The sequence below is a fragment of the Coloeus monedula genome (assembly GCF_965178545.1).
Source record: "Coloeus monedula genome assembly, chromosome: 1".
Taxonomy (NCBI): domain Eukaryota; kingdom Metazoa; phylum Chordata; class Aves; order Passeriformes; family Corvidae; genus Coloeus; species Coloeus monedula.
This window is the reverse complement of record NC_138781.1, coordinates 40,168,418-40,186,211: the sequence shown is the minus strand read 5'-3', so window position 1 is coordinate 40,186,211 and position 17,794 is coordinate 40,168,418. Positions and strand designations below refer to the sequence as shown.

The 17,794-nt window shown below is 35.6% G+C and overlaps 1 protein-coding gene across 1 annotated transcript in view; it reads left to right on the top strand.

Annotated features, from left to right (window-relative positions):
• The window catches only part of NEK10 (NIMA related kinase 10), a gene marked incomplete at both ends in the record, with an annotated part of 98,881 nt that overhangs the window by 33,649 nt on the left and 47,438 nt on the right, over positions 1 to 17,794 (top strand). The window contains 2 exon segments of the mRNA XM_082302501.1: positions 13,452 to 13,581; positions 14,000 to 14,070. Of these exon segments, the coding sequence (XP_082158627.1) occupies positions 13,452 to 13,581; positions 14,000 to 14,070 (201 nt within the window).

Here is a 17,794-nt window from a genome sequence, read left to right as displayed (position 1 = left end):
TACACCTGTGTAAGTTTGGTTGTGGTGTAGACATAGGTTTATAATAATGTGTGTCAGCAAAAAGTCCAGTGCAATTGGAGGTGGAATCCACAGGGACAGTATAGGTTGAGCATGCAGGCAGTACTGTCCCCATGTGTAACCCTCAGCACAACTCTGTGTAGAACATTATGTTTCATTATGGGCACCCCATGACTGAAAAGACACCTGGATGAACCTCAAGGAAGAACATGATAAGTACTTGACAGAGACTGCCTTACAAAAAGATGGTCAAATGATTTAATTTTATATAGTTTTTGTTAAGTAAGAAGTTTGTCTAGTTTACTGTCACCTGACATTTGAATGTACTTAATACCATGTCCATTGTGACACAGCATTATACTTGGGAGTAAAACTGGAAATTATGTGAAACAAAGTAAGAAAGCATGAAGATACCTGTATTTATCTCTGGAAAAATGTTCCAGTGGCAATTATAGAAGTCCCATCATAAGAGATAACTTGATACTAGACAGGAGAGAATGAAAAAAAATCTTGGACTAAAAGAAAGCAGGCCTTCAGAAGTAACATGGACTAGTCCATACAGATGTATTTTTCCTATCCTGAGTAGAGGAAAGTTGTTGTACTCACAACAGCTTGTAAGTAGCTTAAAGCCATAGCACAGATTGTTTACATGAAAGGGAGTGTGAAAACAGTTTTCTGTACTTCTTTTCTATCAAGTGAGTGGTCCTGATCCACTTCTAAAGAGTTACTTTAATGCTGAGGGGTGGGGTATATAATGTAATAATTTTATAGACTGCATGGTGACTTTAGACTGCTATCTCGAGGGGAAAAAAAGTACTGCCATAATACATTATAAATCAACAATGTACTTCTTGGAAATAGTTATTTCTGTAGGACTTATATAAATTGTACAACAATTATTGTAATTTATAATAATTATTATGTTATAATTTCTTCAGAGGAGATAATAATGATAATGAATTAGTACTTTTGGTTAGAATAAGATTAGTCATTTAATCAAACTAATTGATAGCTTGTAAATGTCTTTTAGTCCAATGTTACTGGCATTTGTTTGCTAGAATTCTTCTTTCATTTTTATTTTAAGTAATGTTAAATGAGCTACATTTAGATAAACTATGTTCTTATGACATCTGAACTGCAGGACTTGGAATACCTCTGATGGGTTTATTTCTGCCTTTCCCATTCTCTTCTATATTCTAGATGTTAGCTGCATTAGTATCTTGGCAAATCCTTACTATTTCAAATCTTACTATTTCTTGTTCTGCTTTACTGCTCAGTATGTAGTGTGCTGTTTGAATTTCTTGTGCTGTTATGCGTCACCTTGCTGTCTTGGATGTTTCCTAAATAGCTTGCTTGTTGTTTTACCATTTCTTTGATGGTCAGTTAAAGCTGTTTGCTCTTTTCATTTGGGTCTTGGGATTTAGTTTCAGGTGTGGCCTTTGTTCAGTTGCTTGCTTTTTCACAGAAGCCAGATTTCAAAGCTCTATCAAGGATTGTTCAAACTGACTTAGTCTTTCCTTGGTTTGCTCCATCTCTTCCAATTGAAGGAGTTTGAATTTAAGTACCCTGTGATTTCAGACAGACCCATATATCTGCATTTGCTATCTGTTCTGCTGAAGAAAGCTCTTTTCCTGGGTTACTGCCCGGTATCTATCTAGGTTCTCCACAATTTAATCTATACAAGCAGGGGTAAATGATTTTATGACTAGAAAGGTAGTACAATGTTAATAACTATGTGATCCCACTTGCAGACAAGTAGTCTGTGTATTTTTATGGAGAGCAAGGTGCCAAATTGTGAAATTGGGAGATGAAGAACTATGTAAATGTAATTTGTGGGTAGGTTTTGTTGATTATTATTTACAGTTTAACATGTATGTTAGTTCTCTTTCTACTTCCTATCTCAAGAAGAGTTGATAAAAGCTTTAGCTTATTCCAGAAGGATTTTTAGAAATAATTTGGAGGAGAAAACTGTGGAATTAAATGTTTTTCTCATCGCAGGATCATGTGACAGTTCAATTTAGGTGTCTTGTCCTATTTTCCTTCTGGTCTGTTTCTCAAGGGTGCCCATTGCTGTGGTTTGGTAGCGAGCTGAACAGGATGAGGTGATGTCTCAACTCCCTTCCTTCCTTCCTTCTCTTTAGTCTTTGCTCAGTTTCCCATGTAGTCTTACTTTTTCAAATGATGTTTTTAAGTGAGCTAGGAAGTCATACATTTTAATATTAAAAAGTACAATAAAATATGTCTAGATTATTATGTTATGAGCCTGTGTGCTTATTTCATCTACTGACTTTCATGATGATTGTTGGGGGCATCTGTGTCAACAGACTTTTAGATTTGAGAATTTTAAGTTCTGTGCAAAATAAGAAAATGAAGCCACCATCTTATTCAGGTAAAATTTTCATCTGTTTGCTTTCTTTCTGGTTGTTTTTGTTTTTCCATTTAATCCATACTGAATGTGATTGCTAGACAGAAAAGTTGTTATTGGTTAATTATCTTGTATATTAGTTTCCAGCAAATCCAAATACTTGCAAAGTCATCTAATTCATACCTTACTGTGAGACAGCAGTTACTGTCAGAAACAAGTCTCTGTGTGGCTGGGATTCATCTTACTTATATGTAGCAATTTAAAAGCTGGGCATCTTATTGAAATCAAGCAGCTAGATCATTACTGAAAGTAATGGGAAAAAAATAGGCATTCCAATAATGAGTTTCATCCCATCTACCTTAAACAGTTATGTTAGGAGGAGATGAATCAACCACCTGATGTGTCTATCTCTCTTCATTTGCTACAGAGGGATCTTAGCATAAATCTCTTAGAGGAGTTTAAAGTAAGGTGAAATTGACACCTTCCATGAAATCAGGAATCAAAAATCTAGGTTTATTTTAGAGTTGTTGTAAAATTGGATTTGCTACTGCTTGTGTCATCTTTTTGCAAATACTTACTTTTCCATGTCTCCCTCTAAAATGTAAATATTCATACAATTTCTTGATAAGCTTGCTTATCCTGCTTTTAAGCTGGATAAAGCCAGTGAATGAAGTTCATTCGAGAAGGCATATATCTCAGTAAGCAAAATATTTTACCATTTTTTAAGTATTCAGATTTCTGTTTCATAGATAAAAGAAAAAAAAAATTCTTGAGCTGTTTATATATTTACAGACTTCACACAGTTCCTTCAATATTTTACAGGAAATTGGAATATTAATTCACTGAAAAACATCTCTAGTTGGAAGGAAACTCTTCTTAGAAGAATCTGTCGGATGCATATTAGGAGTACCTTTTTAGAATATGAGCGTTTCAGGTTTTTATGTGTATGGATAGCACTTTGCCACAACTTAAGGGTACAGTTTGTCTACAGCATTTCTTTTAAAACTGACAGCTTGACAATTTGCTAGATACTTTTGTGTAAATGTATAACATCACATGTGTGGACTGTGCAGTGTTGCCTGGTTTTGATAATATAAATAACAAACCACATTGAAGGGAAATTTTATTTTGTAAGTTTCAGAATGCGGCTTATACTTCCTCTTGTTGTTTTAGACTTTGTTCCATGATGCATCTGAAGGAATAATAGATGTAAATTAGAACTTTAATGTGTTTTTCTGTTTTAAGCATACCAGAAGTTCTGTATCTAGTACTGGAGCACTAAATTACAAATTAATGACACTTTGATTTGTCCTTATAACTTACTCAAAGATGCATATAATAATATTGAAAATTCAGAAGCATAAAGAAGTTGAAACAGCTGTGCAAATTTTGAATTTAATTAGATAACTGTATTTTTATTACAGTGTGAAAGGTGATACTTCATGACTTTCTTCAGTAATAGTAAGACAACTGAAGAAAGAATCAGCTTTCTATAAAGATCACCTTTTCTAATAGAGCCTGCAAGCCTTTTTAAATTGTCCTTGAAACTTTTTTTTTTTTTTTTTTCTTTTTAAGGAAGGCCTAGAAACAATAGTAGTTTTATACACTGGCTCCCAGCAAGTTTTTTGTCTAGATCAACAGATATGGCATGTGGGTGAGAAGATCAAATTCAGACTGAATTTTATCTTTATGGGATATTTTCCCAATATGCCTATACACCCTATCCTGATGAGGGGAAAAACCATTGCAAACAGATCTGTGTCATGGTTTAACCCCAACCATTAAGCAAGCCCCAAGCAGCCACCAGTGGGACTGGGGAGAGAATTGGAAGGGTGAAAGCTAAAAAACTCATGGGTTGAGATAAAGACAGTTTAATAGGGAAAGCAAAAGCCATGCATGCAAGCAAAGCAAAGCAATGAATAAATTCACTGCTTCCCATGGGCAAGAAGGTGTTCAACCATTCCCAGGAGTACAGGGCCCCATCACATATAACTTTTACTTGGGCAGACAGACCTCATCATTCCAAACATCCCCGCTTTCCTCCTTCTGTATAATCTAAGCATGATGTCATGTACTCTGGAATATGCCTTAGGTGGGTTTGGGTCACCTGTCCCAGCTGTGTCTCTTTCCAACCTCCCATGCACTCCCCATTTCCTCACCAGTGTGGCCATATGAAAAGTAGAAGAGTCCTTGGCTCTCTGTAAGCCTTGCTCAGCAATAACAAACACACATCTATATTTACCATCACAGTGTTCAGCACAAATCCAAAACACAGTCCCTGAAGAAAGCTAAATCTACACCAGCCCAAAGCAGCACAATGTATAACTTTTTAAAAAGTGTATAGAAATGCTTCACTTGGGGGTAAATGCACATCAGAGCCCACGAAACTCTAATATTTGTGGTCTACTTGTAGTAGATACCTAAATGTTGATACCTGGGCCCTTGCATTATGTTGAGAGTTCTCCCAATTTTTATAGGCAAAGTAACTCAATAGTACTGTACCCTGTAAGCACTCCCAAATTGCTTTGTTTCTGAAATGAAACATTCTGGCTAGAAAATTCTAGAGATCCAAAATGCATCTTTGAGTGGTAGTACTGTGTATATATGTATACACATATATATATATATGTGTGTGTACATGCATACTGAGACATGCAAAGACATGCACACCCACACATATGTAAAAATCAATGAGAATGTTCATACGTTGAGAATTTAGTTCAGTTTAGATAGCGTAAAACAGATTCTGTCATGTTTGGATTTTGGTTTGGTTTTGTGGGTTTTTTTTTGTTTGTTTTTTTTGTTGTTGTTTGTTTGGGGTTTTTTTGTGGGTTTTTTATTTGTTTGCTTGTTTTGTCTTGGTGGTTTTTTTTGTTTAATTTGTTGTTCCACATTGCCAAGTTATGCATAGATTGGATTAGCAACTCTGTTTCTGGCATAACCACATATGCAGGAAATTTCCATCTTGATTTCTCCCATGCTTTCAAGTACATATGACGTTTTACATTATGAGAATTCTTTTTTTGTTCTACCTGCCAATGATACTTAAGCCAATGTGTCCTAGCAAGTGGTATCCTAGCAAGTATGCAATTTCCATACCTGGGAATTCTTGGAGGATGTTGTTTCCCGTGTTTTCAAACATGGGAACATTTAGATATGGATGTCCCTTGGGAAGCATAGTCAGTGAACATCCATGAAATATATCCTTCAGTTTTCAAGATAGTTTTTAAGAAGATACTTGTGCAATGAACTTCAGTGCTCTATGAAATTCAGAAAGGGCTGAGATTTAGCATTTGTTTTCTCTAGCACTAAAGGTTCATATGTGTAAAAGCAGTGGAAGTATAAAGTTGCTACAAAACCCAGGTCTGTCTGCCTGAGATGTTCACTCTTGCAGAAAAAGTATAGAGTTCAAAGATGGGAGAACATGTAGTAGTTGACTATAACTTGCTGATCTTCTGAGTATGAAAACAAGTCCTCACAATAATATTCTTCTGCTCCTTTCAGCAGCTTTTTATGCTCAGAAAGAGGAACTGGTAAGAGATATGCGGAAGTTTTTAATGCATTTTCTTGTATAGTTGCATTTTGATTGACTTAGTTTTTCTCAGGAAAGGTAAAAGAGTGTTTCGGTTGAGCATTGTGAGCTAAGGGTAAAACTGAAAGTTGTGTTTCAGTGAAAGCTGATTTTATATTTCTAGAGCTGACTTCTTGGCTTATTTGGTGTCTCTCTTCCACAGAAAAAGCCTCCCAAACTTCTGCCAGTACCAGTTGTTTTTGAGGCTGTGATATAACCTGTGTCAATGAAATGATTCAAGGCAAAAAATTCCAGTTGTGACAAAAACCACCCAACCAAAGCGAGCCATACTCCAGGGCAAACACGAGCATTTGTGTAAATATAATGATGAGCTAGATTAGAGAACTGAGCTGGCTTAAAAATATTTTAGGTCTTTGCTCTGATGTGTAATGCATCTGTAGAAGTACTTGTGCTGGCACAGGAGAGCAGACCCTGGTGGGAAAGAGTGACTGGGAACAGCAGAAGTAAGACACCGTCTTGACTTTCAATCTCTTTTGAATACATAGCCTAAACAACTTATCTCATGTGAGGCTGTTGTGGTCTTCACAGTTTCATATGTGCTCCAAGTTTTTGATGGGGGAAAAAAGTAGTTACAAGTGCTTCTTTGCACTTAGGAATTGGGAAGAGGACCTTGTGCTCTGAACATGCTTTTGCATTGGGTATTTAATGATTTAGGTATGAAGAAGGTATTTGTTTCTTTGTTTTGTTTTAACAAAGCAATAGCAATAAAGAACAATAGAATAAACCTTTAAAAAATGTAATTTGGTTTATATTCATATGTGACAAGGGTAAATTAGAAGTGAGTTGGTAGCAGTTTTTCATGTGTTCTAGAACAATGTCTTATTACAATGCTAGAGGCCATAAGTTATTTTTTAAAATTGGTATGTTTGGCATCACTAAGCAATAGTGTAAAAAGTTGGCATGCATAAAAGCTTGAAGGTTTGTAAATTCAAAGAAATACAAATCCATTGCTGAATGTTAACTGGATGTCCATATCTTTATTTTCAAAAGTGTAAAATGAAAAACCCAAGAAGGTAAATTATAAAACATCTCGACTATTTCAAACAGAGAGGTATTGGATTGTGTTGAAAGAAAGCAATAAGTTAGTGAGGTCTCTAAATGCTTGATCAACAGCAGCGTAGCTGAAATTTACGCTGGTTTATTACTGTGATCTTGTTTTTATACATTTCTCAGTGCTCATTAACATTTGAGATTGAGACAGACTACACAAATTTACTACTATATGCAGTGAAAAGTGTCCTTCCACATCAAACCAGGGTTTTTTTTTTTGAAGATACTAGTAAAAACATAAGGCAGGCATTTTACAGTCTGATGTATCCCACAGTTATTAGTGGCCTTTCACTAACTGCATTGGTTTTGCCTATCCGTAGACTAAATTATATGAATATAGAAGAGCATTCTTGGCAGAGATAGGCAATGCTTGGACTAGAAAATGAAACTGTTGAAATTACACTGATGAGAGAGCAATTAGACACATGAAAGTGGCCTCTCTTAGCTGACTTCACCCATTTTAAAATTACATTCCCCACCTGGTGGCATGAGGATTTATCACACTGTAAAATTGCCATCTGAAGGTAGTAAATTTCTTCCCTACCCTTGGACATTTTAAAACTTGGTGGAACTGATAAATAAGTGATGAATTTTTCTCTAAGTGCCAGTGGAAGTTGAGGATGTCTGAAAAGATGTCTTTTTTGAATAAGAAATGTATATTTTTTTCCCCAAAAAATATTTAACATAATTTGTAAGGAGAAAAATGGTAGCAAGTTAGACGACAGCATAATAAATTATTATAGACTTACTTGGCCATACTTTTTCCATTTCAAAATAGAAAACTGTGAAGGTAAAATTTTAACTAGTGATTGAAAATCCTGTTCCTGCTTCATCACTCAAGGGATAGACAGAATATCCCCAAAAGGCTTGTGTTGAAGTCTTTATGTGGGTGCGAAATGCAAATAGCTTTCAGCAATATTCACAGGACCTCTTTATTCAAACTGTCAGTTTTGTGGCTCCTGTTTCTTCTTCCATCGGTTTTAGTGATAATTATGAAGCTACAATAATGAATGTGTATCTGTAGCTTGCAGCAAACTATCCAGAGAAGAATTCTGATGTGCAGCAACTGCTTTTCTATTTTTTATTTTAGGACGATACTGGTGCTTCTTTGTTTTGGTTTGTTTTGTTTTTTTTTTATTTCCCCCTCTTTCTGTGACTTGGAGAACTGATTATAGAGTAAAAGTAGGGTTTTTTTCACACTGGTCTTAAAACACACAAATTATCCTGCAGTAGTTTAGTAAAATGAAGATGGGCTCGTAGAAACCTAGAAATGGTGTCCAAATACAAGCATTTTCTCATTCTTTGCACTGAAATTCATTGTCTTGGCATTTTTCTGAGAAAATAGAGATGAACTGAAATAGAAGAGATTCTAGCTTGAGTTATGTAGATTTTTTTTTTTCATCATTGTAACAGTCAAATATGGAAGTGAGAGGTTGTGTAGTCTTTACCTCTGAAGATTTTCAAGACACTACTGGGTAAATCTCTGTTTATCTGGGCCAGGGAACAGCAGTCTCATTGTTATAGTGAATTGTGGCAGTCATAGGTACAAAGATTGTGATAATCCCATTCTCTGCTTTGCTTTGACAAGTCCTGCCAGCAAGTAGTAAGGCTATCCATTGCAAGCAAGTATTATTTTATAGGTATTTTAACAAATATATCTATATACCTGAAGTTAATAGAAACTGCAGAGACTCTTTTAGCATTTGGGACCAAAGGAAACAAAAAAATCCCGTTGATCAATGTATGGCAAGCTTGTCTACTATCTCTCCTACTGTTCTGTCTCCAGCAGTGGGAAAAAAATCAATATCCATGGGTAAGGACGAATGGGATAAGCATGTTGGATACTTTGCTAGTTTCCAGCTATTTTCAGGTTGCATTGCTTCTTGAAATCAGTATGGTTTCTAGGCATGAGTGTTTGTATAGCTGATACCTACTGCTGGAATCTCCATCAAACTTTAAATAATTAATTGAAGGTATGTTAAAGACTAAAAGCAATAACTGTCATTGTTAAAATCTTCGTCAGTGGTGGATGCTTCTTTATTTAGCCTTTCATTATAACTGTCACTTTTTCTGGAAGTCAGTCTCGAAGAATCACTGCTGTTTTCATTAATTCCTAACTGTCTAGTTGAAACCAAGTCTTATTTGAAAATGCTCCTCCTACTGAAGGACGCCATATACTGCATGTTCTTACACCTGTTGGAAGCAGCAGTGAACACTGTACCAAGATAACTCATTAGTGGCTTATTGAAGTTCTGTGTAGCTTGGGAAATCTTCACTGGTTGTGTCCCATGTAAAGTCGGCCTGATAGTATTGACAACATTCTTTAGAAGCTTCAGAGGCTCTAGAAAATGAATGCTGTTTGAAAACGTCATTCCTTCATCTCCTCTTTTCCTCCCCCTCCAAATTTAGGACTTCTTTCTTAATTTTGGAACTTCCGTCCACTAATAACTAATGTGAACATGAGTTAATCTAGTGAGGATAATCATCTTTTATACAGCTATGTGGTAGTGCAAATGCAGCAGACTCAGATAAACAGTCTGTTTGAATCTCTGTTAAAAGTGTTCTTAAAGAAAAACAGTGACAAAATCACATCAGTAAGCAAAATTATAAATGAAAGCTTGATTGCAGAAGTATCTCCAAAGCCATGTAGAGGGGATTTGGTTAAATGTGTTTGATGTTTTACAAGTAGCACTATACTGACAAGATTTGGTTATTGTGTTTTTAAAAAAAAACTAATTATAAATGTGGGGTAGTATGGGAAACTGTCTTCTGTATTTAAAATAGCTACTTAATTTTGTAAAAAGGAGTTCAGAAGGAAAAACAACTATTTGGATTAAGCAATGGCTCATTTTAAGGCTGTGGGCATGGAAGATTCTGTTATTAAGAATAAAAGCAGTGCTAATATGTTGAGCAAGAGTGACCTTTCTAAGAAACAATTATAAAATTGTCTGTTAAAGGATGCTGAGAATTTGGACAGTTATTCTTTGGATACAATTCTTTCATTTAAAATAATTTAGTCTTGCATTTGCTATGGACATTTGTTTAGTGGAGGATTCTCTTACAGTTACCATAATGCTGCTGGAGTAAGCTTTTTCATCTTGAATGTATAAGTTGGAAATGACCAGTGATTTGCAAACTTAGATGAAAACTATAGTTATTATCTTGAATATGTTAGCTGCAAGAATTAAATGACTGTATACTTCTGCTGCCACTTCTAGCAGCTGTGGCTAATAGTATCAATACTGCTGCTAAGTGGCACTAAGCTCAGCCCTTGGAGCAATGGAAATGAAAATCTTTATCAGCTCTTAGGGTCTACCCCTTTCTGTTTTGAATGCGTTTTCTGATCTGTTTGCTAAAAATTTAATTATTACCACTGTCTGGTTTCAGCCAATTGAGCTATCTTAAGGTAAAAGTTAAAGGACTAGTACTGCCTTGAAAATTAAAAAAAAAAAAGTCATACTAATGCTGCACCCTTAAATTTTCAGTGTTTGTGAGTAAGACTGGTTGCGCTCATTCTTTCTGGTCTTGACCAGACAGTGACAGTTTATACACACTTGTCATCTGAATTAGGCAAACCATATGTACTCCCACCACCCTCCTGTTTGTGGGTGGCAGTGTACAGGAACAAGAACTGGGTACTTTCTCTGCTTGGCATCCCTCACCAGTGTGGATCCAAAACATGCAACTTGACTGCAGAACTGTTTTGCTAGTCAACAAGTACTGTACCCCACCCACATTTCTAACTAGCAGATGGTGAGGCAAGCCTGTAGAACATGGTGAGGGATTTTACTACAAGGCTTAAAAGTAAATAAATAATATTTGAAAATCCTATTTAGAAATCTAAATTACAGGACTAATTAGCCACAAAAGCACAGCATCATGGAAGTAGGGGATTTTATATTCTCTGTAAAACTTTCATGGTCACATTAAATAAATATTATTTCAGTAATTTAAAGTATTTCTTAAGCACGAGACAGTATTTTTTTAAGGTATTGGTCATCCTAATGTGCTCAGTGTCAGAGATTTCTGACTAAGACGTTTGTTCTGGAAGAAAAGATCAAATACTCTTCTGCTACAAGTCATTTTGATTTAGAAAAAAGGGATTAGATGCGCATTTAGAACAAGAAATCTTTCAGCATGAATAAACAGAACAAATTACTTCATTAACTTTCAGCTACTGTGCATTTGTGTGAAACTATGCTAAAACTATAACCCTGTCAGCACAGTATTCTTTCTTTGATTTCCAAATCACAGTATGATTTTTCCAAGTCACCAGCTTGTGGGTTGCTGTTTGCTCTGGACATCAAGCAAGGTTTTTCTCTGCTGTTCAGGAATCAAGATGCTGTAGTCCAGGTCATGCTTGCCTCTGTTTCTCTCTCAGTTGTATTCATCTTATTCTTTCTGTGGCTGATATGTAGCTTTTTGCATAGTTACATAAATTTGGCTTGAATAATCTCTGGTATTTTAATATAATTTATTAATTTAAAAATAATATTTTTAAACTTGATCTCTCTATGCATTGAAATTATCACTAGAACGAAAGACCAAAATTCAAGTCAGATTTATTTTTCTGAATAGGAGCATGCTTAGAACTTTGCTAAGATAATTTGCCTTATTGAGCTCACCATCTATATGGTAAGTTCCAATACTAATGTTTGCTCTAACTGGCACTTTTATGTCGCTGTTATCCCCAGAGAACATAGGTCCAGGTTAAAAGATATGGCCAAAGCAGAGTTAAGACCTCATTTAATGAATTTCTCCTCTTTTATAGTGTAGTTTACAATAAAGAAATTACATTATTGGCTTATTTGCTCACCACCTCTCAAGATGATAGGCTGAGCAGTAAGACACCCATTTCCAAATATTATTGTCCGAAGACTGAAAACAATTCTAGTGTTCTGACAACAATAGCAGGTGTCGAAATAGTTTACATTCTTACAAACTGTTATCCATCCAGTATTCATGAGAATGAAAGCTCTCACAGAGAAGCTGTGAGAAGCTGGATTTCTCTGTTTCTCAGCTAAAGCATGAGAAAGGAAAAACTTCGCAAACTACAGAGCTGGAAAATTTCTCTGCTCCTGCCTTTTAGCATCCACACTTTCAATAAACAAAAAGGAAATTTACACAAAGACATCTAGAATTAGTGTCACAGTGTGATTACAGAAATGCTGTTATGTTCTAACAATATTTAATACCCACTCTGTGGTTATGTATCATCAACAGCAAGATTCAAAGAAAATTGCTTGTTGGGTTTGACCTAAGAATCTGTATCTTGTTTGATCAATTTTGTCAGAAGATTGTGACCTGTCAGTCTCTCTCACTTCCCTGCGCTGTGACCTCTGTTCTGACTTTCTATTCTGTTAAGTTCACCTAATTTATCATTTGTCTGGGGACCTCATCCCATATATTTAAAAAATCTGCATTTTGTACATAGCAGCAGGATATCCTCTAGCATCATTAATTGAATTTACACAGTACGTCTGAGCACCAAAATAAGGCATTTTACCAAAGATATCTGTACAATAATTATGAAGATATAGTGGTTCCAAATTCTAAGGTGAAAGAAAAAGGTAAACAAGTCGGTTTTCAAGTTGATTTTACAGATTAAAGAAGTCAAGTATTTTTTTATATCTCTGCATGAAATAAACCAAACACGTTCTGTGATATGATCCTTACTTACTGCTAAGACTTGAACTCCAACATCAGAATACACCTACTAATGTAAATTGTAATCATCCAGGTTCATGAAAAGCACTGAGGAAATTGAACAAAGGAAGTAAATTTTGTTTTGTACTCCGTCAAAGCTGAAGTTACTGCCTTCTTCTGTTTTCTTTAGGTGTATCTTTACAATGATTTTTTGTATTGTCATTTGGCTGCCTGCTGTGTGTCCATGTTGCATCCCTGCAAGGAATGCATTACAGGAGTTTAAAGAGGATGAAAATGATACAATGAGTCATGTTTTTTTCTTTACATTAATAGCAAAACTATATCCATTAGCATTCTAAATCCAGGAGTTGTATTCAAATCTTTCTGATACCTGAATTATAAGATGATGTGCCATACTTATCTGTTCTCTAGTCTGTTTTATTGAAATGCCATCATTGTAAACTAGTTCTAAATGCTATAGTTCATTTGTGTCCATTAAGTCCAAAGACAATGTGAGTGGAAAGGACAAGTGAACAAAATATAAACCCCTAGCATTGTGAGAAGAAGTTCAGTAGAAGTTGAAAGTCTATTAATTGTACTTCCCCTTAAAGAATTTGGCTGGTAAAGGAAACAAATGCAACCTTTTGAATGTAATTGTGTGTGCTCTGAAATTATTTTGTAGTGAATAACTAAATATTGGGTGGGGGTTTTTTTTAGAAAATAAGCCTACTTCTAGGTGAATTAATAAAACACTTGTGGCTTGCATTGCTTTCTACCTAGTCCTGAAGTTGCAAAGTGTGAGCCTTATGGAGAGAAGGCTGATGTCTGGGCTGCAGGATGCATCCTTTATCAGATGGCCACTCTGAACCCAGCATTTTACAGCACCAATATGCTCTCCTTGGCAACTAAGGTATTCACATTTGCCAGATCAACCTCCCAATTATTTCTGCATGTGTTATCATGAATGAGAATTCATGTTTAAGTTATTGACATGTAAACTGCTCTCAGCTCTAATGTGTGTGTCTTGTGAATGAGCACAAGTGTTTATTATTGTGTGAATTGCTGTCTTACCATTCTAATTGGAAAAATTGCTTGTAAATGTTCAATATTGTAGCACTTTAATCTACAGTAAGTATGTACACTAATGTGGATACCTGACTGGAAGAGACATTCTGCATTAGAAGATGTGCTCTAAGTTGTTCTGCAAGTTAGAGCTGATGATGTAATGCTCATCAGGTTGTTTCTAGGGGCAATAGTTATCATATTGGATCTTCGAATAAATAATGGAGTATTTTTCTTCAACAAATTGTAGACTTTTTATTTTTCAGATAGTATGGGCTGTGTATGAACCTGTGCCAGAAGGATTGTACTCTGAAAAAGTGTCATTTGCCATTAAGAGGTAATTACTCATTTTATTTCGACATCCTGCTGAAAAGATGTTTTTGTTTTGTGTGCTTCCAGCAGAGATAATGCGACAGTTTGCAGACTTTAGCAACTGCCAGTATTCATCTGTGAATAGGAAATATCTTTGGATATGAAGAAAAACAGAGCTATCTCCTTACACCAATAGTAACATATACAATATAGCTGCAGAGATGCAACTGGAAAGCTCATACCAGTATAGTCAGGGCATTCATTTAGCCACTATATACTTTATATTCCGCACTGAAATTTATATTTAACAATATTAGTAGAGTACTTAATTCCCTACACATCATTTTTCCCCCCCATAAAAATCCAGCATTTTGAGTAATTTTCAAATGCAGATTGTGGTCAAGGAAATAACCCTGTTACAATATGTTACTTATAGATCACTGTATGATCATGTTCATAGCTTTTTCTGTTTATTTGATGGATGGAAATATGTTTTTCACCATTTTATAATTCTGTTAGCACAGCAGCAGATATAACAAAGTAATGGAGGAAAAGATGAGCCTGTACTTGCTACACTCACTCATCACATATTTCTTAACTATGTTTATATCTTCCTGGAGATAGGGTAATGTGTAAGGCAAAGTATAGAGTGAATTAGAGATCGAGTTATCTCCCTTGATTTTTCCATTTTAGAAAAAAAAACCCCACCTAGCACAAAAATGCTTATACTTTCTACTCAGATATTCAATTCTGTCCCTGAAAAGCACATTACTTTACAAAGACTAAGGTTTTTATAGTATGTTTTATTGTACAGAAGGGTTTCTGTTATTTAAAGACCTTGTGGATGAAGGACAGTAATGGGGAGTACAGGAGCTAATAGAACTAATGTTTATGATTAAGAGGTTCTGAAATGAATTTTAATGGAAATATTAAAATCTTTACACAAGAATTTTTCTACGTATTTTATTAATGGTGGGAAGCATGACATGGGGTTTTTTGTTATTGTTATTTGGGGGGGTACTGTTTTTAATATTATCTCTTACTATGGGTTAAATCTTAAATGATGTACCAGCTGGTCTTTGTACTACTGATGACATCTCTTTGAGCCAGGAGGTTCAGCCAGTTATCTTCCTACCTTATAGTCCTTTGGATACTGTTGGATAGTGTGTCAATGTTATGTTTAGGTTTTTTGCTTATGCTTTGTGAGATATTTAGAAAGAATAAAAAACATTAAAGAAAAACAGTAATAATGAGATTTTAATTATAATACAGATGAGAAAACATTAACAGAAAAGATGTAGTTATTTTCAAATGATTGGAACACAACACATTTCAAAGATGAATGTCGTAAATAAAAACATAATTTCTTGATAACGGTTTGAAGAAATATTGAAAGTTTCATGTTGCAACTGTAAATTTTCATTTAGTGTTATCATTACTATTCATTAGTATTGTTATTAAAATACAGTTTTATTGCTTTAAGCTACTAAAAAGCGTTCTGGAATCATAGCCATCAAATTCCTTCAGAGCTGAATATCAGTCTACTTGGTGTTTAGTCATAAATCATTTCTAGATGCATGGGAAATGGATATAGGACTTACTATAAATTGCTTCTAGCTCCCTTTATTCTTTGAAATTTTGCCCAATTTCAGTGAATTAAAATAAAAAATTAAAAGAAAACCCCAACTCACAGTATTTTTTAAGGGTGTAAACTTGCACCTCTTTAAAAGAAATACAAAATTTAATGCAAAAAAGATTTTAAAAGCTATGAAATTAGTAAAATCAATCAACATATTTAAGCAAATTTAAACAAAAATATTAAAATCAATAAAGTATTGTAAAACATTTTCAAAAGCGTTTCTTTGCGTGGCAGTTGTGTTTTACTAAGAAAGAACTGCTTTAGAAATAATAAGTCATTCTATGGCATTTTCTTTGAAGAAGAGTGTTGTGTTTTATGTTTATGTTAGCAGGCCAATAGTACTGTGCAAGGAAATCATAGTAAATTATCAGGTTCATTGGAGTTAACAGATTTAAGACACTTTTTAGTACATGCAGCACTGTCCCTAGCAGCTTTCCTGTCCTACACTGCATACAAAATATTCTGGGGATTTAAAAATAGACCTAATAATATATTATTACTGTTACTAAACAGCTGCCTAGGGTGCCTGAAACAAGAATCACAGACTTGTTAAAGTATTTTAGATTGGAAGAGACCCCTGGAAGTATCTAGTCCATCCTGCTTCGTGCAGATACAATTACATCTGGTTGCTCACTGCTCAGGGTTTTGTCTAAGTCAGTTTTGAATATCAAAGGATGGAGATCCCACAACTTCTCTGGGCCCTCTGTAGTGCTTGTCTGCCTTTGTGATTGAAAGTAATAGTAATAATAATAACAATTGTTGTATCTATCCAGACTTCCCTGTGGTTTAACTTATGTCTCTTGCCTCTTGCTCTAACACTGTGCACCTCTGAGAAGGATCTGGCCATGCCTTTCTGTTATGCAGGTAGCAATCATATCTCTGAATAGGTGGTCCAGCTCCCTCTGACAACAGCCCTGCCCCATGTATCCCTGAAATTCATTGTTCAGAAACCTTTGGAGAATGCACTCTCTCCCGTGATCTAGGTTGTTAATAAAGACATTAAATAGTACTGACCCAATATCAGTCCTTGGAGGATGCTACTTCCAGCCACCAGCTGGTCTTTGTACTACTGATGACATCTCTTTGAGCCAGGAGGTTCAGCCAGTTATCTTCCTACCTTATAGTCCTTTGGATACTGTAGGATAGTGTGTCAAACAAAAGCCTTGCTAAAATAAAGCTACCCATAGGCTATACTGCTCTCTCCTTGTCCTCAGACAGCAGTCTCATCGTAGACACCAGTCAGCCTAGTCAGGTAAAAGAGCTGTTTGGTTAATCCATCCTCACTGTTCCCAGTCACCTTCTTGTCGTTTTTGTGCTTGAAAATTACTTTCAGAGGAGATAGCTCTATTATTTTCCCAGAGACTGAGGTGAAGCTGACTGGCTATCAGCTCCCTGAATCCTCCCCCTTGCTTTTCTTGGATATTTGTGTTATATTCAACTTTTATCAATTTACAGAAACCTTCTTTTGATCCTTTTAGATATGACAGATAGTGGTATTGACGAATTGAATCCCTCAGACCCTTCTCATTTGGTCCCATGGGCTTGTGTACGTCCAATTGGCTTAAATGCTTTTTCACTCTATTTTCTGCTATATGGAAGTTTCATGCTTATAGATTCTACAGGTAGGCTCAGAGATCTGAAACACTTATGGCCAAAGTTTCTCAATGGAAATGAAGGCAAAAGAGGGACCAAGCATCCCAAACGTTTCCACCTTGTTTGTCACTAGGTTGCTTAGTGGGTCCACATTTTCCATAGTCTTTTTTTGTTGGTCTTTCTTCTGCCTTCCGCATCCATTGCTAGTTTCAACTTTTTCAGCTTCTGCTGAGGTTTGGCTTTCCTAACTCTACCCTTTGGGCAATGTCTGTATTCTTCCTGTGTAGCCTGCCCCTGTTTCCTACATGTAGGATTGGGCTGTTCTAGTGCTTTGAGATGTCCCTGAAGATTAGCTTGCTTTCCTAAGCTTTCCCTTTACCTTCCACAGCAGTCTTCCGTGAGATTCTACTAGGAAGATCCCTGTACATGCTGAGTTCTGCTCTCCTGAGGTGCTGTTTTGTAACCATACAATATCACTTTCTCACTTCTCTCAGGATTTCGAACTCCGCAGTCTGAT